Source organism: Hypanus sabinus, chromosome 3 (genome assembly GCF_030144855.1).
Source record: "Hypanus sabinus isolate sHypSab1 chromosome 3, sHypSab1.hap1, whole genome shotgun sequence".
NCBI lineage: Eukaryota > Metazoa > Chordata > Chondrichthyes > Myliobatiformes > Dasyatidae > Hypanus > Hypanus sabinus.
In genome coordinates this window covers 185,541,536-185,567,449 of record NC_082708.1, presented here as the reverse complement: position 1 = coordinate 185,567,449, position 25,914 = coordinate 185,541,536, and the positions used below count along the sequence as shown (strand labels likewise).

General features: G+C 45.4%; 2 protein-coding genes across 2 annotated transcripts; one reads left to right on the top strand and one right to left on the bottom strand.

The window, feature by feature from the left end:
• LOC132391955 (uncharacterized) lies at positions 1-23,140 on the bottom strand. The gene is made up of 2 exons (XM_059965773.1): positions 23,037-23,140; positions 1-3,652 (listed from the first exon to the last, which is right to left on the bottom strand). The coding sequence occupies exons 1-2, from the start codon at positions 23,084-23,086 to the stop codon at positions 3,067-3,069; spliced, it is 636 nt and encodes a 211-aa protein (XP_059821756.1). The 5' UTR covers positions 23,087-23,140; the 3' UTR covers positions 1-3,066.
• Positions 23,141-23,256: 116 nt separating this feature from the next.
• nanos1 (nanos homolog 1) lies at positions 23,257-25,485 on the top strand. Its single transcript, XM_059965771.1, has one exon. The coding sequence runs from the start codon at positions 23,369-23,371 to the stop codon at positions 24,029-24,031; it is 663 nt and encodes a 220-aa protein (XP_059821754.1). The 5' UTR covers positions 23,257-23,368; the 3' UTR covers positions 24,032-25,485.
• The last annotated feature ends 429 nt before the right edge of the window (positions 25,486-25,914 follow it).

Genomic DNA, 25,914 nt, shown 5'->3' with positions numbered 1-25,914 from the left:
CTCTCAATGTTCCTTTTTTATTTGTTGATATTGGTGTTTCATAGAGACTTAGAGTAACACATCACAGAACATCGAACAGTACCACACAGTACTGGTCCTTCAGTCCACAATGTTGTGCCAACCCTTTGACTCTATTCTAAGATCAATCTACTCCTCTCTCCTCCATAGCCCTCCATTTTCCTATGATCCACGTGCCTATCTAAGAGTCTCTATAATCTTCCCAATGTGTCTGCCTCTACCACTACCTCTGGCAGCTACATTCCACGCACCCACCACTCTCTGTGTAAAACACTACCTCTGATATTCCTGCTATACTTTCCTACAAATAACTTAAAGTTATGCCCCCTTATATTAGCCATTTCCACCCTGGGAAAAAGTCTCTGGCTGTCCATTCGATTGGTGTCAAACTGAATCACTTCATAATATTTCGGATTGAACTCCATCTGCCACTTCTCAGCCCAGCATGCATTCTGTCAAAGTTCCGTCATAATCTACGACCTGCAGAAACAGCTCTTTTGGCACAACTTGTCAGCACACCCAAGATGTTGACCTGAGCTGGTCCCATTTACCCACATTTGGCCCATGTCCTGCCTCCTGCCTCAAGGATTTCATGTAGCATCTCATTCCAAACACTCTCTACCTGTGAAAAGAAGTTGCCCCCTCAGGTCCCTTTGAAATCTTTCCCCTCTCACCTTAAACCTGTGGCTTTTGGTTCCTTTTTCCTAGGAATAAGACTATATATATTCATTCTATCTGTACCCGTCATGAACTTATGTGCTTCAATAAGGTCACCAGTCCATCTCCTACAAGGAGATAAAGGAATACAAGTTCAAATACAATGGTACAAGGAATAAAGTCTTAGCCTGTCCAAAACTCTTCCTAAAAGCTCTGCAGACCTGGCAATATTCTTGTAAATCTCAATCTGCATTCTTCCCAAGTTAATGACATCTTTCCTGTAACAGGGTAGCTCGAACTGTACAGAGGACTCCTGGTGCAGCCTCGTACCAAATCCTGTACTCAGTCCCTTGACTGATGAAGGCCAGCGTGCCAAACGTCCTCTTCACTGCCTTGTCTACCTGTGACTGCACTTCTAGTGAATCATGTACAAGGGGTAATTGATAAGTTCATGGCCCAAAGTAGAAGGAGTCAATTTTAGAAAACCTAACACATTTATTTTTCAACATAGTCTCTTCCTACATTTACACACTTAGTCCGGCAGTCATGGAGCATACAGATCTTGGACCTCCAGAAAGTGTCCACAGCATGGCCTAAGGTAGATTATACAGCTCTCATTACATGCACATGCAGTTCAACTCTTTGAGTGATTATGCAGAAAGTTTGAAGTTAATAACTCATCTCCTTCTACATTAGGCCATGAACTTATCAATCACCCCTGATGAGTTATTATCTCAATCTTTATCCTACTCCAAGATCAATCTAACTTTTCCATCCTCCATAATTGTTGTATTTAATATTTCAATAATACTTGAGTAATCATAGTTTGATTAAGTATCAATAATACTTGAGTAATCATAGTTTGATTAAGTATTCTTGTTTGATTAAATAATTCATTATGGGTTTTATGTATAAATATGTGAATTGCATATGTCATCACACAAGTGTGATAAGTGTGCACTTCGCTTAAACACAAAGTTAGACCCACATTTCGGACTCCCGCATCTTCCTTTAAACTAGTTTAATGTTTTGAAGTTACAAATACATAACAGTAGTCCTCCAGTTTTCTAATATCCGTGTGCCTATCAAAGAGTCTCTTAAATGTCTCTAATGTATCTGTCGCCACTACGTTCCACGTGTCCACTACTTAAAAAAACTTAACTCTGATATCAATCCTGCCGAAGAGTCTCGGCCCGAAACGTTGACTGTACTTTTTTCCAAAGTTGCTGCCTGGCCTGCTGAGTTCCTCCAGCATTCTGTGTGTTCTGTTTGGATTTCCAGCGGATTTTCTCTTGTTTCTAACATCCCCCCCTATACTTTCCTCCAATCATGCCTTAAAGTTATGCCACCTTGTCTTAACCACTTCCACCCTGGCTGTCCAGTCGGTAACTGTTTCTCTCTCCATAGATGCTTCCTGACCCGCTGAGTAGTTCCAGTGTTCTCTCTTTCCATTACAGGAAAGATGCTTCAGTGCAGGATATTGTTGTGACTGGAAAACTTTAACTTCGAGAACAGATTGGATAAGCCTGATTTATTTTGTTTGGACCAGACAAAACCTAATTGAACTTTGTAAAATTCCAAGGGGCCTAGGTAGTGTAAATAGTTTCGCTTAGCTGAGGGGTCAAAAATCAGACAGGATTGAAAATCATTGGCAGAAGGATTAGAAGGGAAATAAGGATATTAGCAGAGAAGTGGGACTAATTATAACTATCCAGTTGCTGCTCTATAGGTCCATACAAACTTCAAGAGAAGTATGACGGAGAGCATTCTAACTGGTTGTATAACACGCTGTGAGTCGGAGGACTGCCCGTGTATGAGGGTGGGTGAGTGGGGGACAAAGGGGCTTCTTTTGGTTGTTTTGGTTATTTATTTATTTATTGAGATACAGCATGGGATAGGCGCCCCCCACAACCCCCACCACTGATTTAAGCCCACGCGAATCATGTGACAATTCACAAAGACCAATTAACCTACCAACCGCTACGACTTTGGACTGTGTGACTTGGAGATAACCCAGGCATTCCATGGGTAGGACATACAGACTCCTCACCAGATGCGGTGGGAATTGAACCTGGGTCGCTGGTATTGTGAGGCGTTGTGCTGCCCCAGGGTGCTCATGTTGTGCTCTGAGTTGTTGTGTTCCTGCTCTGTTGAACATGGTGAGCACTCTATGATGGCACTGGAATGTGTGTCTGGCTTCAGCATATCCCCGTGTTCAGAATCAGAATCAGACTTTAATCGCCAAGTACCTGTACACATACAAGGAATTTACTTCCGGCAGATGTTGTCTCTCTGCTCATAACAATAATAATGATAAATATAAATGAAAATATAGATTATACATACAGGTAGTGCAATCCAAGTAATAGTTAGCCGACAGTTAACCGGCAGTTAACTGTTCAGCAAAGTGACCACAGTAGGGAAAAAACTTCTCCAGTGCCTATTAGTCTTAGTCTGGAGGGATCTGAAGCGCCTACCAGATGGAAGCAGTTCAAACAGTCTGTGCGCAGGATGGAAGGAGACCTTTATGATGTTCCCCGCCCTCTTCTTCAACCTGGAAGAGTACAGGTCCACAATAGAGGGCAGGGAGGCTCCAATGATGCGCTCAGCAGTCCTCACTGTGCGCTGTAGTCTGGTTCTATCCTGCTTGGTGGCGGCTCCAAACCACACAGTGATGGAGGTGCACAGGACAGACTCAGTGACTGCAGTGTAGAACTGCAGCAGCAATTCCTGAAGCAGACCATATTTACTCAAGAGCCGCAGGAAGTACATCCGCTGCTGGGCCTTCTTCAGGATGAAGCTGATGTTCTGCTCCCACTTCAGATCCTGAGAGATGGTGGTTCCCAGGAACCTGAAGTTCTCCACGGTGGACACAGGGCTGCCGAGGACTGTGAGGGGGGACATAACGGGGGGATGTCTCCTGAAATCCACTATCATCTCCTTTGTCTTGAGCGTGTTCAGCTCCAGATTGTTCCGACTGCCAACACAAATGACGCATTAAACTGTATATTTCAATGTACATGTGATAAATAATTCTGAATCTAAATCTGGTCTGGAGGCTGCAATGCACAGGATCACAGGTTGTGGACTCGGCCATCCCCATATCTCCAGCACAGGCACAACTCTCCCCACCATTAAGGACATCTCCAAGAGGCGGTGCCTCCGGAAGGTGGCATTCGTCACTAAGGACCTTCCCCATCTGCGACATGCCCTCTTGCACCTTATTGATTACCTGCATTGCACTTTTTTCTGTAGCTGCTACACTTTATTCTGCATTTTATTTTGTTCTGTCTTGTTCTATTGCAATACACTGTATAAAGATTTGATCTGATTGTGGACTTCAGAAAGGGTAAGACGAGGGAACACACACCAGTCCTCATAGAGGGATCAGAAGTGGAGAGAGTGAGCAATTTCAAGTTCCTGGATAAAACTATCTCCTGAGACCCTAACCTGGACCCAGCATATCGATGCAGCTACAAAGAAGGCACAACTACGGCGATATTTCATAAGGAATTTGAGGAGATTAGGTATGTCACCAAGGACATTTGAAAATTAGGGCTCCTCCTCTAAGAAAAGATGTGCTGGCATCAGAGAGGGTTCAGTGGAGGTTCACAGGGATGACTCCGGGAATGAAAGAGTTATGAAGAACGTTTGATGGTTCTGGGTCTATATCTGCAGGAATTTAGAAGGATGAGGGGGGATCTCTTTGAAACCTTTCGAATGTTGAAAGGCCTAGACAGAGTAGATGTGGAAAGGATGTTTCCCATGGTGGGAGAGTCTAGGACAAGAGGGCACAGCCTCAGGATAAAGGGGCATCCATTTAAAACAGAGTTGTGGAGAAATTTCTTTAGCCAGAAGGTGGTGAATTTGTTACCACAGGCAGCTGTGCAGGCCCTGTTGTTGGGTGTATTTAAGGCAGAGATTGATAGGATCTTGATTGGACACTGCATCAAAGGTTATGGGGAGAAGGCTGGGAAGTGGGGCGGAGGAGGGGTGAAAAGGATTGGTGGAGCAGACTCGATGGGCCAGATGGCCTAATTCTGCTCCTATGTCTTATGGTCCTATGGTCTAAATTGCAGAGAATTGTTAAATTCGTCAGCTCCAAATGGGCAGTAACTTCCGTAGTATCCAGGTCATCTTCAAGGAGCAACCAAGAGAAAACCTGCAGATGCTGGAAATCCAAGCAACACACACAAAATGCTGGAGGAACTCAGGCCAGGCAGCATCTATGGAAAAAAGTACAGTCGACGTTTTGGGCCAAGACTCTTCAAGGAGCAACGCCTCAAGAAGGTGGCGTCCATCATTAAGGACCCCATCACCCAGGACATGCCCTCTTCTCATTGCTACCATCAGGAAGGAGGTATAGAAGCCTGAAGGCACACACTTGACAATTCAGCAACAGCTTCTTCCCTTCTGCCATCTGATTTCTGAATGGATATTGAATCCATGAACACTACCTCACTACTTTTTATTTATTTTCACTTCTGATTTTTGCACTACTTATTTAACTATAAAAACTGTGAGTTACAGTTAATATATACAGTTTTCTTTCCTATTTTTATGTATTACATTGTACTGCTGCCTCAAAGTTAACAAATTTCACAACATATGCCGGTGATATTAAACCTGATTATGATTTGGTATGAACAGTATGCAAGACAAGATTTTTGCTGTATCTCAGTACATGTGACAATAAAAACCAATTCCAATTCCAATTATATTTCTCATTCTTCTTCCTGAGGGCTGTTGTGCGGTTGAATAACGCTACACCCCAGCTTGCCAATGGCCTTAGAGTATTATGGACTATCAAAGTAATTTGTTGCATGTAAATATGGGAATGTTTTTTTAATTAAGCTGTGCTGCATGCACTGTAAATATCTGTTCTACACGGACTGGAGTAGTACTGCAATCTTGTTGTTTTGAGCAATGTCAAAAAGGTTCTATTCTATTGCTAAGATCGGGGAGGAGGACCAAGAGCCTGAAGCCCCACACTCATTGATTAGGAATGGCCTCTTCCCCTCTTTTCACCACAAAGGGAGAAAGGTGAGTAGTTTAAGGGGAACATGAGGGGGAACTACTTCACTCGGGGTTAGTGAGAGTGTGCAATGAGCTGCCAGTGCAAGTGGTGCATGTGAACTCAATTACAATGTTTAAAAGAAGTTTGGATAGGTACATGAATGGCAGGGTGATGGGTGCAGGCAGTTTAAGTTGTTCGGCACAGACTAGATGGGCCTGAAGGGCCTGTTTCTGCGCTGTACTTTTTTTATGACTCTCCCATTGAATGGTCCATGAACCCACAAAAACTACCTCCACATTCCTTTCATTGGTCTGATTAATTCTAGTAGTTAATTTATAGTAATTGTATAACTTTGAACTATACTACTGCTGAAAAGCAACAAGATTTCTCCTGATTTAAGTCAGTAATTCTGATTAATTAGGATGGAAACTTAGGCCAAGAGATTTCTCTGTGAGGTAATCAAAAGTGGCATTCTGCAGGGAAAAAAAAATCGATTTAACAGATCTAAGTCTATGTGGCTCTGAAGTACAGGTTATAGATTCAGATTTATTTATCACATGTCCATTGAAACATACAGTGAAATTAGTTGTTTGTGTTAACAACCAACACACCTAAGGATTTGCTGGGGGGAGCCTGGAACCCTAATGCACCACACATTCTGGCAGCAGTATACTGTGACATGCAAAAGTTTCCCCTGGTCAAAATTTCTGTTACTGTGAATAGTTAAGTGAGTAGAAGATGAAACATTCTTCTCAACATTTTAAGCAAGATTAGTGTATTATTTTTGTTTTGTACAATTTTAGAGTGAAAAAAAGGAAAGGAGCATCATGCAAAAGTTTGGGCACCCCAAGAGATTTGAGCTCTCAGATAACTTTTACCAAGGTCTCAGACCTTAATTAGCTTGTTAGGGCTATGGCTTGTTCACAGTCTTCATTAAGAAAGGCCAGGTGATGCAAATTTCAAAGCTTTATAAATACCCTGAGTCCTCAAACCTTGTCCCAAAAATCAGCAGCCACTGCTCCCCTAAGCAGGTGCCTAGCACTCTAAAAATTAAAATAAATGATGCCCATAAAGTAGGAGAAGGCTATAAGAAGATATCAAAGTGTTTTTAGGTAGCCGTTTCCTCAGTTCATAATGTAATTAAGAAATGGCAGTTAACAGGAATGGTGGAGATCACATTGAGGTCTGGAAGACCAAGAAAACTTTCTGAGAGAATTACTGGTAAGATTGCTAGAAAGGCAAACCAAAACCCCTTTGACTGCAAAAGACCTTCAGAAAGATCTAGCAGGCTCTGAAATGGTGGTGCACTGTTCTACTGTGCAGTGACACCTGTACAAATATGACCTTTGTGGAAGAGTCATCAGAAGAAAACCTTTCATGTGTCCTCACCACAAAATTCAGCATCAGAAATTTGCAAAGGAACATCTAAACAAGCCTGATGCATTTTGGAAACAAGTCCTGTGGACAGATGAAATTAAATTAGAACTTTTTGGCCGCAATGAGCAAAGGTATGTTTGGAGAAAAAAGGGTGCAGAATTTCATGAAAAGAACACCGCTCCAACTGTTAAGCACAGGGGTGGATCGTTCATGCTTTGGGCTTGTGTTGCAGCCAGTGGCATGAGGAACATTTCACTGGTAGAGGGAAGAATGAATTCAATTAAATACCAGCAAATTCTGGAAGCAAACATCACACCGTCTGTAAAAAAGCTGAAGATGAAAAGAGGATGGCTTGTACAACAGGATAATGATCCTAAACACACTTCAGAGTCCACAATGATCTACCTCAAGAGGCGTAAGCTGAAGGTTTTGCATGGCCCTCAGAGTCCCCCGACCTAAGCATCACCGAAAATCTGTGGATAAACCTCAAAAGAGCAGTGCATGCAAGACGACCCAAGAATCTCACAGAACTAGAAGCCTTTTGCAAGGAAGAATGGGCGAAAATACCCCAAATAAAAATTGGAAGACTCTTAGCTGGCTACAGAAAGCGTTTACAAGCTGTGATAGTTGCCAATGGGGCTGTTACAAAGGACTGACCATGCAGGGTGCCCAAACTGTTGCTTCGGGCCTTTTTCCTTTTTTGTTATTTTGAAACTGTAAAAGATGGAAATAAAAAAGTAATCTTGCTTAGAATATTAAAGAAATGTGTCATCTTTAACCTTATGCCTTTTGGAAATCAGGTCATCTTTTACTGGCTTCCACAATGTTCAGCAGAACAACACAAGCAACAATGACAACATCAAAGGTAAACAAGTCCCCTTTCCACCTTCTCTCGCTCTCTCTCTCTCACAACCAACTGCAGGACAGGCCGCCTCTGGGCCTGTGACCTGCAGTCCTTGGTCCCGGACTCTCAGAGTGTGGGAGATTCAAGTTCTCCGGCAGAGAATCAGAAACCACAGATTCTTGGTTCACAACAGTGACATCGCTGCTCTGAAATACAGGGGTCATTGTCGTTCCCAGGACCCTTCCAGGAACCTGTGCATCAGGATCATGTCCATAATCCTTTTCCTGCCACAAATGCAGCGTTTCTTTGGGAGGTGGCAGGAAACTGGAGCTCAGAGAGAATGTGCGAACTCCGCAGAGATCGCGCCAGAGGCCGGGATCGAACCGGCTCCCGGGGCTGTGAGGAGCCACTGAGCCACACTGACGCTGTTTGGTTACATCCCTGCCTCCACAAGGTGAGAAGGTGTGGGAAACAAATGCTGGAACAAATACAAGTGACTGGAGAGTGAAGAAGTCAGGTGGGAACGCACGTAGTTTGTCTTATTCTTTGGGTCTCTGTATAGCTGAGCAAGGTTGTCATGGCAACCCGCTCTGCAGAGCTGCAGGCACCAAGGCGGTGATAAGATATTGCTGTTGTATCTTGATGCTCGGTGGGAGGGGGCTAGGGTTGGTTGTTCTGTATTACCATGGATAGGTAGAGAGAGACAGAGAGGGAGGGAGAAAGATAGAGCTGGAAAGAAAGGGAGAGGAATGAGGGGAAGCAAGAAAAGGGGGGAGAGAGAGACAGCAAGAGAAAGCGAGGGAGTGAGGGGGAAAGGGAAAAGGGGAGGAAGAGACTGAGGGAGAGGAGGAGAGAGACAATGGGAGAGAGATAGAGAGGGGAGGAGTGAGGAAGAGAGGGATGGAGTGAGGAAGAGAGGAAAGAAGGAAAGGAAGAGAGGGTGAGGGGTAGATTGGTAGGACCGACAAACACAAAGAGGGAAGGAGGGATGGGGAGAAGAGATGGAGAAAGACAGAGATGGGGAGCAGAGAAAAGGGTGAGAAGAGGCACTGTGGGGTGGAGAGACTGTGAAGGGGAGGGAGAGAGAGCTACCAAGAGAAAAGAGTGAGAGAATGTGCATGCAGAGGAAGTAGATGGAAGTGACTGACAATGAGAGAGAGAGAGAAAAGAAGAGGTGGGAAGGAGAAATAAAGAATGTGAAAGGAGGAAAATGGCAGGGAAGGGGGGAGAGGAACAGTCTAAGAGAGAGAGAGAGAGAGGCAGGCGAATAGACAAATAGAAAGGAGGAGAGGCAGTAATGGAGTGAAATAAACGAATGAGCTGGGCGGCACAATAGCATAGTGGAAACAGAGCCAGCGACATGGGTTCCATTCCTACTGCTGTCTGTAAGGAGTTTGTACATTCTCCTCCAGGCACTCCAGTTTTCTGCCGCAGTCCACAGATGTATGGTTTAGGGTTAGTAAGTTGTGAGCACACTATGTTGGCATCGGAACCTTGGCAACACTGACCGTGGAGTTGGTCGCTGACGTAAATGATGCACTTCAGTGTATGTTTCGATGTTTTGATGTACATCTCACAAATAAAACTAATCTTTAATCTAATTTTTAAATCTTTAAGAGTGCACGAGAGCCAAATAGAATGTCTGGTTGTAATCAAGGGACACGCATTATCAATGCAGTTCAGCAGATTTCTTTGTGGTTGTTTGGTTTAATCAAATTCTCACAGATTAAACACGACCCTGCCCTGGGACGAAGGTGAGGAATAGGAACAGACACAGGCCCAGTAGCCTTTACGCTCACCTCCAGATGTCCCACCTTGGGTACTATTAAAGTGACCCTTCCTCACCTTCTGCCTCTCCCAGCCGTTGGGTAGGGGGGTCCACACCTTCTCCCCCAGTACTCGGGTAAAGCGGTCTATACGATTCCCCTCTCCTTCTCCCAGTCCTCGGGTAAAAGGGTCCACATTGTCCCCTCTCCCTCTCCCAGTCCTCGGGTAAGGGGGTCCACACTGTCCCCTCTCCCTCTCCCAGTCCTCGGGTAAAAGGGTTCACACTGTCCCCTCTCCCTCTCCCAGTCCTCGGGTAAAGGGTCCACACTGTCCCCCCTTCCTCTCCCAGTCCTCGGGTAAAAGGGTCCACATTGTCCCCTCTCCCTCTCCCAGTCCTCGGGTAAAAGGGTCCACACTGTCCCCCCTTCCTCTCCCAGTCCTCGGGTAAAAGGGTCCACATTGTCCCCTCTCCCTCTCCCAGTCCTCGGGTAAAAGGGTCCACACTGTCCCCCCTTCCTCTCCCAGTCCTTGGGTAAAGGGGTCCACACTGTCCCCTCTCCCTCCCCCAGTCCTCGGGTAAAGCGGTCTATACGATTCCCCTCTCCCTCTCCCAGTCCTCGGGTAAGGGGGTCCACACTGTCCCCCCTTCCTCTCCCAGTCCTTGGGTAAAGGGGTCCACACTGTCCCCCCTTCCTCTCCCAGTCCTCAGGTAAAAGGGTCCACACTGTCCCCCCTTCCTCTCCCAGTCCTCGGGTAAAGGGTCCACACTGTCCCCCCTTCCTCTCCCAGTCCTCGGGTAAAGGGTCCACACTGTCCCCCCTTCCTCTCCCAGTCCTCGGGTAAAAGGGTCCACACTGTCCCCTCTCCCTCTCCCAGTCCTCAGGTAAAAGGGTCCACACTGTCCCCCCTTCCTCTCCCAGTCCTCAGGTAAAGGGGTCCACACTGTCCCCCCTTCCTCTCCCAGTCCTCAGGTAAAAGGGTCCACACTGTCCCCCCTTCCTCTCCCAGTCCTCAGGTAAAGGGGTCCACACTGTCCCCCCTTCCTCTCCCAGTCCTCAGGTAAAAGGGTCCACACTGTCCCCCCTTCCTCTCCCAGTCCTCAGGTAAAAGGGTCCACACTGTCCCCCCTTCCTCTCCCAGTCCTCGGGTAAAAGGGTCCACACTGTCCCCCCTTCCTCTCCCAGTCCTCGGGTAAAGGTGTCCACACTGTCCCCCCTTCCTCTCCCAGTCCTCGGGTAAAAGGGTCCACACTGTCCCCCCTTCCTCTCCCAGTCCTCGGGTAAAAGGGTCCACACTGTCCCCTCTCCCTCTCCCAGTCCTCGGGTAAAAGGGTCCACACTGTCCCCCCTTCCTCTCCCAGTCCTCGGGTAAAAGGGTCCACACTGTCCCCTCTTCCTCTCGCAGTCCTCGGGTAAAAGGGTCCACACTGTCCCCCCTTCCTCTCCCAGTCCTCGGGTAAAAGGGTCCACACTGTCCCCTCTCCCTCTCCCAGTCCTCGGGTAAAAGGGTCCACACTGTCCCCCCTTCCTCTCCCAGTCCTCGGGTAAAAGGGTCCACACTGTCCCCCCTTCCTCTCCCAGTCCTCGGGTAAAGGGGCCCACACCATTCCCTTCTCCCTCTCCCAGCTGCACATCCTCATGGACACACAAGAGATTCTGCAGATGCTGGAGAACAAAGTAACACACAAAATGGTGGGGGGGGGCTCAGCAGGTCAGGCAGTGCTGACGGAGCCGAGTAATCACTGGCATCAGGTTCCTTGCTGATTGCCTTCTGCTGATGCCTACTGTTAGACTCTTGCTTTTATAGTTCATGATCTTGCTTTGCACAAATTGCTTCTCCCTGCCTCCCTCATTTACAACACTGACTGCATTTTGAAAGGTTAATAAGACCATAGGAGCAGAAGTAGACCATTCAGCCCATCAAGTCTTCTCCATAATTCCATCAGGACTGATTTATTATCCCCCTCAACCCCATTCGCCTGTTTGTACTAATCAAAAATCTATCGACCTGGCATCCCGCTCACTCTGGCATATCAATAGGGAAAGGATCAGAATTAAGTTTATTATCACTGACATATGTCATGAAATTTGTTGTTTTGTGGCAGCACTACAGTGCACAACATAAATAATTACTCCAAGTTACAATGAGTAATATAAAAGTTAAATAGTGGGATAGTGTTTGCATGTTCATGGACTATTTAGAAATCTGATGACAGAGGGGATGAAGTGGTTCCTAAAACGCTGAGTGTTTATCTTCAGGCTCCCGTACCTCCCTCCTGGTGGTAGCAGTGAGAAGAGGGCATGCCCTGGGAGGGGGGGGCCCTTAATGAGGGATGCTGCCTTAGGTGGCACCACCTATTGAAGATGTCCTCAGTGGCATGGAGGTTTGTTCCGGTGATGGAGCTGGCCGAGTCTACAAGTCTCTACAGCTTTTTTTGATCCTGTGCATTGGTGTCCCCATACCAGAAGGTGATGCAAACCACCAGACTGTTCTCTATGGCAAATCTGTAGAAATTTGCTGAAGTCTGTGGTGTATAGCAAATCTCCTCATGCTCCTAATCATCTATAGCCACTGGCATGCTTTCTTCCAATTGCTTCAGTATATTGGGCCCAGAATAGATCCTCTGAGATGTTGACACCCAGGAACATGAAACTGTTCACCTTTTCCACTGCTGACCCCCTCAATGAGGACTGGTGTATGCTCCCTTGACTCCCTCTTCCTGAAGTCCACAATCGATTCCTTGGTCTTGGTGACATTGGGCGCAAGGCTGTTGTTGCAACACCAGTCGGCTGATCTGTCTCACTCCTGTACATCCCCTCGTCACCACCTGGCCGATTCGACAACTGCACATCTTTGGGGAGTGGGAGGAACACGAAGAACCCAGAGGAAACTAAATGTGGTCGGGGGAGAACATGCAAATTCCATACCAGTAGTGCCAGAGGATGGGATCCAACCCATGACTTAGCAATTCAGGCAGCAATTCAGGGGAATAAACAAGGGACATTTTGGGCTGAGACCCTTCTTCAGGATTAGAAAGGGAGGGGCAAAAAGCCAGAACAAGAAACTGGGAGGAGTACAAGCTGGCAGATGATAGGTGAGGGGGAAGGTGTGTGGGTGGGGTTGAAGTAAAAAGCTAGGAGGTGATTGGTGGAAAAGGTGAAGGTCTGAAGAAAGAATCTAATAGGAGAGGAGTAGATGTTGGGAGAATGGGAAGGAGGAGAGGCACCAGAGAAAGGTGATGAGCAGGTGAGGAGAAGGGGTAAGAAGGAAGCCAGAAAGGGGAGAGTTTCTCCACCATTGTGTGTGTGTGTGTGTGTGTGTGTGTGTGTTGCCTATGTGTTTATACCCTTGCATGGAAATGTTGATTATGCCTATGTAGGAGGACTGTTTTTCACTGCAAATGGTGGTGACCCACTCACCCGTTCTCAGGACTGCAGAGAAGCTTCAAAGTTCAAAGTAATTTATTTACAAAGTGCCTATATGTCACTGTATACAATCTGAGGTTAATTTTCTTGCCGGTATTCACAGTGAATACAAACAAACACAATGAAAGACTGCACACAACAATGACGGAAAGCAACCAGTGTGCAAAAGAAAATTAAGTGTGCAAATTCAAAAAGTGGAAAAAACCCAAACCCAAGGTTCAAAGTTCAAGGTGGAAAAGGCCCTGCCAGCCCTTCGAGCTGTGTCGCCATCAAACCCCAATTTTAACCCTAGCCTAATCATGGGACAACTTACCATGCCCAATTAATCTACCAACCATAATGTCTTTGGACTGTGGGAGGAAACCTGAGCACCCGGAGGAAACCCATGTGGTCATGGGGAGAACATACAAACTCCTTACAGACAGCAGCAGGAATTGAACCCAGGTCACTCCTGCTGTAAAGCATTGTGCTAACCACTACACTAAGTGCATATATGCTGTCATATACAACCCTGAGATTCATTTTCTTGACGGCATACTCAATTAATCAGTGGTTGGTTGGTATGTTGATGATCTTACTTCAGTGGTTGGTAAGTTGATGGAGAAGATCCTGAGACGCAGGATTTATGAACATTTGGAGAGGTATGATTAGGAATAGTCAGCATGGCTTTGTCAAAGGCAGGTTGTGCCTTATGAGCCTGATTGAATTTTTTGAGGATGTGGTTAGCAAATTTGCTAATGACATTGATGAAGGAAGAGCAATAGATGTAGTGTATATGGATTTCAGCAAGGCACTTGACAAGATACCCCATGCAAGGCTTATTGAGAAAGTAAGGAGGCATAGGATCCAAGGGAACTTTGCTTTGTGGATCCAGAACTGGCTTGCCCACAGAAGGCAAAGAGTGGTTGTAGGTGGGTCATATTCTGCATGGAGGCCGGTGACCAGTGGTGTGCCTCAGGGATCTGTTCTGGGACCCCTACTCTTTGTGATTTTTATAAATGACCTGGATGAAGAAGTGGAGGGATGGGTTAGTAAATTTGCTGATGACACAAAGGTTGGGGGTGTTGTGGACAGTGTGGAGAGCTGTTAGGGGTTACAGCGGGACACTGATAGGATGCAAAACTGGGCTGAGAAGTGGCAGGTGGAGTTCAACCCAGAGAAGTGTGAGGTGGTTCATTTTGGTAGGTTAAATATGATGGCAGAATATAGTATTAATGGTAAGACTCTTGGTCGTGTGGAGGATCAGAGGGATCTTGGGATCCAAGTCCATAGGACGCTCAAAGCAGCTGTGCAGGTTGACTCTCTGGTTAAGAAGGCATACGGTGCATTGGCCTTCATCAATCGTGGCATTGAGTTAGGAGCAGAGAGGTAATGTTGCAGCTATATAGGACCCTGGTCAGACCCCACTTGGAGTACTGTGCTCAGTTCTGGTCGTCTCACTACAGGAGGGATGTGGAAACCATAGAAAGGGTGCAGAAGAGATTTACAAGGATGTTACCTGGATTGGGGAGCATGCCTTATGAAAATAGGTTGAATGAACTTGGCCTTTTTTCCTTGGAGGATGAAAGGTGACCTGATAGATGTGTGTAAGATGATGAGAGGCATTGATCATGTGGATAGTCAGAGGCTTTTTCCCCAGGGCTGAAATGGCTAGCAAGAGAGGGCACAGTTTTAAGGTGCTTGAAAGCAGGTACAGAGGAGTGGTCAGGGGTAAGCTTTTTTATGCAGAGAGTGGTGAGTGTGTGGAATGGGCTGCCAACGATGGTGGTGGAGGTGGATACAATAGGGTCTTTTAAGAGACTCCTGGTTAGGTAGATGGAGCTCAGAAAAATAGAGGGCCATAGGTAACCCTAGGTAATTTCTAAGCTAAGTACATGTTCGGCACAGCTTTGTGGGCCGAAGGGCCTGTATTGTGCTGCAGGTTTTCTATGTTTCTAATCCATAATAGAGTAATAACCATAATAGAAACAATGAAATACCACACCAACTCGGGCATTCAACCAGTTTACAAAAGTTAACAAACTCCGCAAATGCGAACATAAAGAAATAATAATAAATAAATAAGCACTAAAACATCAAGAACGAGGTGAAGAGTCATTGAAAGCGAGTCCATAGTTTGTGAGAACAGTTCAGTGTTGGGGTGAGTGATGTTATCCCCTTTGGTTCGAGGGCTTGACGGTTGAGTCTGGTGGTGAGAGTCCCGAGACTGCCGATGGCAGCAGCGAGATCTCCAGCACGGAGAAACTCCCTATCTCCCTCGCACCCCCATTCCTCCTGGAGCAGAAAGGAAGGGATGCTGCGGCAAGTGATTGGTCGTCTGCTCGGCCCACGTGACCCTGGCCAGCGTCACGCAGTCTGGACCTTTGATGAGACTGACATTTCGGCACTCGGAGAAAGGCAGTTGGAAAATCCGGAGCTGAAGACACGGATCGGGATTGATCAGCTAGAGGTTGAGGTGAAAGGACATTGTTTCAGTCCACAAACCAATGAAGAGCTGAGAGAGGTTTATAAGATTATGAGGCACAAAGTAGATCGGCAGTATTTTTTCCCAGCATTGAAATGTCTAAAATTGGAGGGCATACATGTAAGGCGAGAGGAAATAATTTCCTACAACCAATGTCAAAGTAAATTCATTGTCAAAGTACATATATTACACCATATCCAAACTTGAGATTAATTTTCTTGCAGGCATTCACAGGGAAAATAACGAAGGGTCTCAAAAGTTATGTAGAGAAGACAGGAGATTGCGGGTGTAAGGGGTAATAAATCAGCCATGATGGAGCAGTCCTGATAGTCTGTGTGGCCTAATTCTACTCCTATGTCTTATGGTCTAGATACAAAGGAATTTATGATAAACAAAGACTGATAAACAATGTGCAAATGAAGACAAATTATGCAAATAAAATAATACTGTACTAAGAACATAGGTAGGGGAGTCCTTGAATGTGATCCGCACTTCTTGAACTGATCTGCATGGCCCTAATCCTTTGGGACACTACACACCACATTGTGCACTGACACGGACTGTGCCTCTTTTTTTGGACTGGTGTCCTTAAGCCCATAAGACATTTGAGCAGAACTAGACCATTCGGCTCATTGAGTCTGCTGTCATTCCATTTTGGCTGATTTATTATCCCTCTCAACCATACTCTCCCTCCTTCATCCTGTAACCTTTGATATCTTGACTAATCAAGAACCTATCGAACTCCGCTCTAAATATACTCAATGACTTGACCTCCACTGCTGTCCATGGCAATGAATTCCACGGATTCATGACACTCTAGCTAAAGAAATTCCTCCTCATCTCTGTTCTAAATGAATGTCCCTCTATTCTGAGGCTGTGCCCTCTGGTCCTAGGCTCGCCACTATAGGAAACATCCTCTCCAGGCCCACTGTTTTGTGGCCCTTCAATCTCTGATTTCAATGAGATCCCCCTTCATTCTTCGAAAAAATGTGACTCCAGAGACATCAAATGCTTCTCATATGCTAATCCTGTCGTTCCTGGGATCATTCTTATGAACCTTCTCTGGACTCTCTACAAGGCCAACAAATCTTTTCCTAGATAAGAGGCCCAAAACTGCTCAAAATACTCCGAGTGTGGTCTGATCAATGCCTTATGAAACCTCATCATCACATCCTTGCTCTTATATTCTTGTCTTCTTGAAATTAATGCCAACATTGCATTTGCCTTCCTCACCACCAACTCAACCTTCAAATTAACCTTTAGGGAATCCTACATGAAGACTCCCAGGCCCCTTGCACTCTGATTTTTGAATTTTCTTCTGTTTAGAAAATAGTCTACAGGTTTGTTTCTTCTGCCAAAGTGCATGACCATATAACTCCTGTACACTGTATTGCACTATATTCCACCTTACCATTTTCCCAATCTGTCCAAGTCCTTCTGCAGACTCCCAGCTTCCTCAGCGCTACCTGCCCCTCCACCTATCTTCATATCATCTGCAAACTTGGCCACAATGCCATCAATTCCATTATCCAAATTGCTGACACATAACATGAAAAGAAGCAATCCCAACACCAACTCCTGAGGAACACCACTAGTCACTGACAGCCAACCAGAAAAAGCCCCCTTTATTCCCACTCGCTGCCTCCTGCCAATCAGCCACTGCTCTATCCATGTTAGAGTCCTTCCTCCAATAGCATGGGTCTTTTTAAGCAGCCTCATCTATGACACCTTGTCAAATGCCTTATGAAAATTTAAGTAAACAACATCTGCTGAATTCTCCTTTGTCTATCCTGCTTGTTATTTTCACAAAGAATTCCAACAGATTTCTCATGCAAGAATTCCCCTTAAGGAAACAATGCTGGCTTTGGTCTACTTTAACATGTGCCTCCAAGTACCGTGAAATCTCATCATTAATAATGGACTCCACACTGAAGTGACTAACTTGACTAACTTGAGTTGAAAACATCTTTATGTTGCCTCATTGTCTGAATGCACAATTTTCGAATTATAATAATTGGTAATAAATAGTATGTACAGCAAGATACACAACAGAACATAGCTTAGATATACAATTGTGTCAGTGTGAATTATTCAGTCTGGTGGCCTGGTGAAAGAAGCTATCCTGGAGCCTGTAGGTCCTGACTTTAATGCTGTGGTACCGTTTCCTGGATGGTAACAGCTGGCCTATAAATTCCTTTCTTCTGCCTCACTCCCTTCTTGATGAGTGAAGTGACATTTGCAATTTTTCAGTCCTCCAGAACCATTCCAGGATCTAGTGATTCTTGAAAGATCATTACTAATACCTTCAGATACCTCTTTCCTGTGGTGTAGTCCATCTGGTCCTACCTTCAGGCCTTTCAGCTTCCTAAGCATCTTCTCCTTGGTAATAGGAATTACATTCACTCCTGCCTCCTGACACTGTTGAATTTCTGGCATTCTGCTAGTGTCTTCTACAATTAAGACTGTCGCAAAGTACTTATTCAGTTCATCTGCCATTTCCTTGTCCCCCATCACTGCCTCTCCAGCATCATTTGCCAATGGTCCAATATCCACTCTGTCATATATCTGAAAAGACTTTTTGTATCCTCTTTGATATTATTGGCTAGTTTCCCTTCATATTTCATCTTTTCTCCCATTATTGTTTTTTTTAGTTGGTATCTGTTGGTTTTTGAAAGCTTCACAATCCTCTAACTTCCCACTAATTTTTGCTATATGTCCCATCTTCTGCTTTTACACTGTCTTTGACTTCCCTTGTCAGCCACAATTGTTTTATTCTCCCTTTAGAATACTACTTCACATTTGGGATGTGTTTATCCTGTGCCTTTGGAATTGCTCCAAGAAACTCCAGCTATTGTTGCTCTGCAATCATCCCTGCTAATGACCCTTCCAATCAACTCTGGCCAGATCCTCTCTCATGCCTCTGTAATTCCCTTTACTCCATTGTAACACTGTTACATCTGACCTTTATCATCTTCCTGTTAAAATGCCGGGTGAGTTCCATCATATTATGATCACTGTTTCCTAAGGATTCCTTTACCTTAAGCTCTGTCATGAAATCTGGCTAATTACACCACATCCAATTCAGAAATGCCTTTCCACTAGTGGGCTCAACCACAAGCTGCTCTAAAAACCATCCCGTTGGCATTCTAGAAATTTTCCCAATCTACCAGAATATTGAAATCTTCCATGTTAATCATAACATTACCCTTTTGACATGTAATTTGTTGGCTACTGTTTGGGGGCCTGTATACATCTCCCATGAGGGTCTTTGTAACCTTGCAGTTTCTTAACTCTACCCACAAGGATTCTACATCTTTCGATCCTATGTCACCACTTTCTAGAATTAGATACTGCATCATTTTTTTTTAACCAGCAGAGCTACTCCACCCCCTCTGCCTACCTGCCTATCTCCACAACACAATGTGTATCCTTGGACACTAAATCTCCCAACTATGATCTTCTTTCAGCAATGACTCAGTAATGCCCACAATGTCATACCTGCCAGTGCTACAGGATCATCTACCTTATTCCACATACTGTGTGTATTCAAGTATAACATTTTCAATCCTATACTAATTGCCCTTTTCAATCTTGTTCCCATGCTACTCTGCAACTCATCCAAAAATTTCGTCTTTTCATCTATCCACCCTTCCTCACAGTTTCACTTCACACTGCATTGACTTGTATACCAACTACTCCATCCTCAGCCCCATCACTCTGGTTCTCATCCCCTGCCAAATTAGTTTAAACCCTCCCCAACAACTCTAGCAAACCTGCCCACAAGGATATTGATCTCCGTCAGGTTCAGGTGTAACCTCTCCCTTTTGTACAGGTCATACCTTCCCCAGAAGAGATCCCAATGATCCAGAAATCTGAAACCCTCTCCCCTGCTCCGGTTCCTCAGCCGCTCATTCATTTGTACTATCATCCTATTCCTGCCCCGATTAGCACATGGCACTGGGAGTAATCCAGAGATACTACCTTGGAGGTCCTCCTCTTCAACCTTTTCCAATAACTCCCTATACTCACTGCACAGGACCTCTTCCTCCTTTCTACCTACGTCATTAGTACCAATGTGCCCCACAACCTCCAGCTGCCCACCTTCCCTCTTGAGAATCTTCTGCGGCTGTTCTGAGACATCCTGGACCCCGGCACCTTGGAGGGAACTCACCATCCCGGCTTCCCAGAATCTGCTGTCTGCCCCTACTAACTACTGAGCCACCTATCACTCTCACTCTGCCTGACCTTACCCTTCCCTGCTGAGCCTCAGAGCTGGCACCGTGCCACTGGCCTGGCTGCTGCTGTGCTCTGATGAATCAGCCCACCCTCCCCAGCGGTCTCCAAAGGGGAATACTGGTTGCTGAGGGGAATAGGCACCAACTGCTTACTTCTCCTGCTGGTCACCTGTCGACTATCTCCTCCAGTTGATTTGACACAGGTGCTCTCTTAGCCCAGCTTGGATTTGTTGGCCAACACACAACACAGGAGAGATTGTGATCAGAGGCAAGTGCTCAGGAACACACACACACACACACTCTCTCTCTCTCTCTCTCTCTCTGAGGCCATGAGTCCATCTTATTGTGTGCAAGAGGTCCACTCAAAAGTCTGATAACAGTGGAATAGGTGTTGTCCTTAAACTTGGTGGGATATTAAATTGGAGCGACTGGGCTTGTATACACTGGAATTTAGAAGGATGAAAGGGGATCTGATTGAAACATATAAGATTATTAAGGGATTGGACACACTAGGAAACATTCCCTATGTTGGGGGAGTCCAGAAACAGAGACCACAGTTTAAGAATAAAGGGTAGGCCATTTAGAATGGAGTTCAGGAAAAACTTTTTCACCCAGAGAGTGGTGGATATGTGGAATGCTCTGCCTCAGGAGGCAGTGGAGGCCAATTCTCTGGATGCTTTCAAGAGAGAGTTAGATAGAGCTCTTATAGATAGCGGGGTCAAGGGATATGGGGAGAGGGCAGGAACGGGGTACTGATTGTGGATGATCAGCCATGATCACGGTGAATGGTGGTGCTGGCTAGAAGGGCCAAATGGCCTACTCCTGCACCTACTGTCTATTGTCTATTGGTATGCTTTCAGACTTTTCTATCTTCTGCCCCATTGGAGAGAGGAGAGATCTTGTCAGGGGTGAGAGGCTGGGATCTTTCGTAATGCTGACTGCTTGACTGAGGCAGCGGGAAGTCTGGATGGAGTCTATGGAGGGGAGGCTGGTATTGGGGAAGTGCTGAACCATGTCCTGTGGTCACGTGCAGAGCAGTTACCAGACGAAACTGTTATGCATCCAGATAGAATGCTCATGCACGGAGATTCATGTCTATATGTTTGTGTGCAGGTCTGTATGTGTGACTGTGTGTATGTTTGTGAGCAGGTGTTTATGTGTGTCTGTGTGTGTATGTTTGTGTGCAGGTGTGTATGTGTGTCTGTGTCTATATGTTTGTGTGCAGGTCTGTATGTGTGTCCGTGTGTGTATGTTTGTGAACAGGTGTGTATGTGTGTCCGTGTGTATGTTTGTGTGCAGGTGTGTATGTGTGTCCGTGTGTGTGTTTGTGTGCAGGTGTGTATGTGTGTCCGTGTGTATGTGTGCAAGTGTGTATGTGTGTCCGTGTGTCTGTTTGTGTGCAGGTGTGTATGTGTGTCCGTGTGTGTGTTTGTGTGCAAGTGTGTATGTGTGTCCGTGTGTCTGTTTGTGTGCAGGTGTGTATGTGTGTCCGTGTGTATGTTTGTATGCAGGTGTGTATGTGTGTCCGTGTGTGTGTTTGTGTGCAGGTGTGTATGTGTGTCCGTGTGTATGTTTGTATGCAGGTGTGTATGTGTGTCCGTGTGTGTGTTTGTGTGCAGGTGTGTATGTGTGTCCGTGTGTGTGTTTGTGTGCAGGTGTGTATGTGTGTCCGTGTGTCTGTTTGTGTGCAGGTGTGTATGTGTGTCCGTGTGTCTGTGTGCAGGTGTGTATGTGTGTCCGTGTGTCTGTTTGTGTGCAGGTGTGTATGTGTGTCCGTGTGTATGTTTGTATGCAGGTGTGTATGTGTGTCCGTGTGTGTGTTTGTGTGCAGGTGTGTATGTGTGTCCGTGTGTCTGTTTGTGTGCAGGTGTGTATGTGTGTCCGTGTGTCTGTTTGTATGCAGGTGTGTATGTGTGTCCGTGTGTGTGTTTGTGTGCAGGTGTGTATGTGTGTCCGTGTGTGTGTTTGTGTGCAGGTGTGTATGTGTGTCCGTGTGTATGTTTGTATGCAGGTGTGTATGTGTGTCCGTGTGTATGTTTGTATGCAGGTGTGTATGTGTGTCCGTGTGTATGTTTGTATGCAGGTGTGTATGTGTGTCCGTGTGTATGTTTGTATGCAGGTGTGTATGTGTGTCCGTGTGTCTGTTTGTGTGCAGGTGTGTATGTGTGTCCGTGTGTATGTTTGTATGCAGGTGTGTATGTGTGTCCGTGTGTATGTTTGTATGCAGGTGTGTATGTGTGTCCGTGTGTCTGTTTGTGTGCAGGTGTGTATGTGTGTCCGTGTGTATGTTTGTATGCAGGTGTGTATGTGTGTCCGTGTGTCTGTTTGTGTGCAGGTGTGTATGTGTGTCCGTGTGTATGTTTGTATGCAGGTGTGTATGTGTGTCCGTGTGTCTGTTTGTGTGCAGGTGTGTATGTGTGTCCGTGTGTGTGTTTGTGTGCAGGTGTGTATGTGTGTATATCGGTGTGTGCAGATATATTTCTGTGTGATTCTGCTCTGCAATGAGGAATTCAAGGCCTGTTATCTGTGAATCTGAGAGCCCACTGGAGGCTGAAGGCTAGAAAGGGGCTGCCCTGGGGTTGGAGGACTGTGGGTGGATGGGGCTTGTTCTGCTGTTGCTGTTGCTCTTTTGTTGCTTGTTGTTGTTTGTGTTGTTCTGCTGAGCATAGTGGGCACGATATGTTGGCGCTGGAATGTGTGGTGACACTTGGCTGCACCCAGCACATCCATAGGTTGTGTTGGTCGTTAACGCAAGCGATGCATTTCACTGCATGTTTCGATGTACGTGTGATAAATGAATCTGAATGTGTTTGTGTATTTTCAACACTAATGAGCTTGTGTTTGAACAGTTGTGAATGTGTGTGTGTGTGGGTGTGTTCCTGGTGATTTGTCAATATCTCCTGTGTTTTGTGCAAGTCAACAAACAACCTGGATATGAGGTACGTGTATCAGCCAAATCAACTCAAGTCAAGTCAAGTTGAGCTGAAGTTCAAATTTAATTTTCGCTTACCCGTGCTGACTTCTCTGTTCTGTGTTCTGTTACTGTTTTATCAGATTTGATGCAATGTCTGATCTCAATACAAGACAAGCCTTTCACTGTATCTGTGTACACCTGACAGTAATACACACAAAGCAGTTCTGATATATAAAAATAATAAAAATTATTAGTCCTTTTAAATGGTCTCGGCCTACAACATCGATTGTTCATTCATTTCCATAGATGCTGCCTGACCTGCTGAGTTCTTCCAGCACTTTGAGTTTGTTGCTTTGGATTTCCAGCATCTCTGGTGTTGCCAATTCCAAGGCACACTCCAGGTGACTTTATTTAAAGAATCCCGTGCCTTATTTTCCGACTCTCCCTGCAGGAATGCGAACAGATCATAAAACTGATTGAAAGAAGGCGCTCCTCCTCCCTGCCTATAAACACAGAGTCTCAGTGAGCGCTAGAATTTAGGAGCCTGGAGCAGCAGGAGGGAGAGAAAGGAGGACGAGTTTTGCCTTGGTTCCGTTTGTCCACCTTCTGCCCAGGAGCCCGGTTAGAATCGGAAGAAGCTAGCATTTGCCATGGATTTCCTGAACGCCGGTTACCTGCGACCAGGCGGCGGCTACGGCTGCACCTTCAACTTTTGGAATGACTACTTGGGTCTGTCGACACTGGTCACGAAGAACCGCCGCAAAGGACCCGGCTCTCCTAATTCCATCACCGAGTCTTTGAAGGCCACTCTCGGCTTGAGCGACCCGACTTGCCCTTGTCTGGGTAACGGTAATGGGCTGCTGGACTGTTGCTGTTCCGCTAGCGCCGGGAGAGGCTTCTTAGATCTGGAGGAGAACTTCCCCCTTTTCAATTCCTTCCCGCCCCCACCCCCTCTCCGCGGGCAGCTGGAACCCGAGATGCTGCTGGATCCCTTCGGCTCCCTGGACCTACTCGGACCAGACAGGAGGGCTTCCAGGAAGCCGGGCAGCCGAGCCAAACAAGAGCCCAGGATCTGCGTTTTCTGCCGGAACAACGGTGCCCCCGAGGACGTCTACGGATCCCACGTCCTGAAGACCTCCGACGGCAGAGTGGTTTGCCCCATTCTCAGGGCGTACACTTGCCCCCTTTGCAACGCCAGCGGGGATAACGCGCACACCATCAAGTACTGCCCCTTCTCCAAAGATCAGCCCCCGCAGAGAGCGCTGAAGGGGAGCAGGGCGGTAGGAGGGGGCAGGAGGGTTAAGGTCTTCTAGGCTCCTGAAGATCCACGCAGTCGGGCATCGTGGTTGGTCCCAGAAACTTTTCGTCAAGTATAAGCTGACTACAGAATCAACTCTGAACATCTTCTAGATCTTAACGCTGATGGATTTTTTTTTTAAAAAGGAAAATCCTGCTTTGTTTTGCTTTGGAAGTTTCTGTAATGGAAGCAAGGAACTTTTTTTTCTCTGCCTTGTAGAATTAGATAAATTTTGGAAGCGAGTGATAGCGATAATGAGGAAAGGTCTTGTGTTTCATTGGGATCCATTCTTTAAACAGTACCCCTTCGTCGTCCTTCTCACACAAACCTCTGCAGAAAGTTGGACGAGTTTTTTTTTGTAGGAATTTTGGAGTTGAGACAACATTTAAATCGAGCTCTTACGTTGCAAAGAAGGAATTCGAACTGTCGCTTGGTCCTATTTCAGGAGAAGCAGTTGCCTAGTTTTAAAGCGCTTTTTTTTAAAAAAAAGAACTTCAGAAGATTTATCGATGTGGAATCAAATATCTTACCGGATCTACGGAGTTCCGACAGGCGAGAGCTTTCTTTCCTGCAAATCCTCGGCGATCAGTTCAACTGAACATGAGTTTTGCCTGCGAATTATTTTAATATATAATTGAAAAGTACTAAAAAGGGACATGAGGTTTTATTTGGAGGTAATCCGACTCCCTTTAGGACCTGGGGGAGGGGTGCGAGGGGAGTAGACACTGGCGTAATGTTTACCAATTCAGTCTCTTCAGCCGAGTTAAAGCAGGGCTGACACGTTAATGTAAAGACGCTCAAGATGTTGTAAAGGGCACGACATTTTAATTCTAAAATCTAATGTTCCATCTTGTTTTAGTTCTGTCCAAATGTACGGAGGGAAAACATTTAGTGAATGTACATTTTTTTTTACCAGTTAGAATTCTTTTCTACCGGGACTGCACAGATGAATTTCCCCAAGAGTTATTTTTCTCTTAATTTACCAAAGCAGATTTACAATTTCTAGAATTATTTGTAAATAAGTACTTGTGTGTAATGTATATGAAATACTTGGAGGGGGCTACCTCAAGAATGTTAATGCTTCGGACGTTCATTTAAGTTTGTATGAAAATAGTCGAATATCAATCATTAAAATAACCAATTTATAAATGCTACTGCCATTTCTTAAAAGATTATTATAGTATTTTTTGGATTTTATAATGAATTTGTATTTTTTTTTGCAATTAAGTTGCAGAGGAGATTAAAAATGAATGTCGCTTTTAAGCAGACTATTAATCTTAAAGATATTAACTGTAAATATATCCTCTAGAATTTCTGTAAATTCAGAGAATGGGCTTTTTCTTTGTAAGAAGTTTTTTTTTAAAATGAAGAGACCAAGTTTAATTTTTATTTATATGATGTCACTTCTGCGTGCTACGGAGCAGGAGGAATTTATATTGTTTACTGAAGGTTAATAAAATGGTGTATTGAGGACTGAATAAAAGGCTCTTTAATTCTCTCGGGATGTGAGCGCTGCGCCCCCTGGTGACTAAACCGGAAGGTGCAGTAAATTCAGAAAGGCGGGCGCAAGGCCCTACATAGACTCCACTCATTGCCCTCTGAGAGTGGTAAATCTCACAGGGATCTTATTTTAATTCTGCTACTCATCATATTTTAATTCCCCTCTCTCCATTCCTACAGCGACGTCCTCTGCAAGAAAATGAATCTCAAAGTTGTATATGGTATACACGTACAACCCATTGTATAGCGGCCTCTTTTGCCATGACAAGGGTAGTTGCGGAGTGAAAGGCAACACCTCTTTTGGCTGGGTTGCCTCCAACCTGATGGCATGAGCATCAGTTTTTCTGGTTTAAAGAAAATCCCTTCCCTCTTTTTTCCACTCTGGCCTTTTGTCATGTG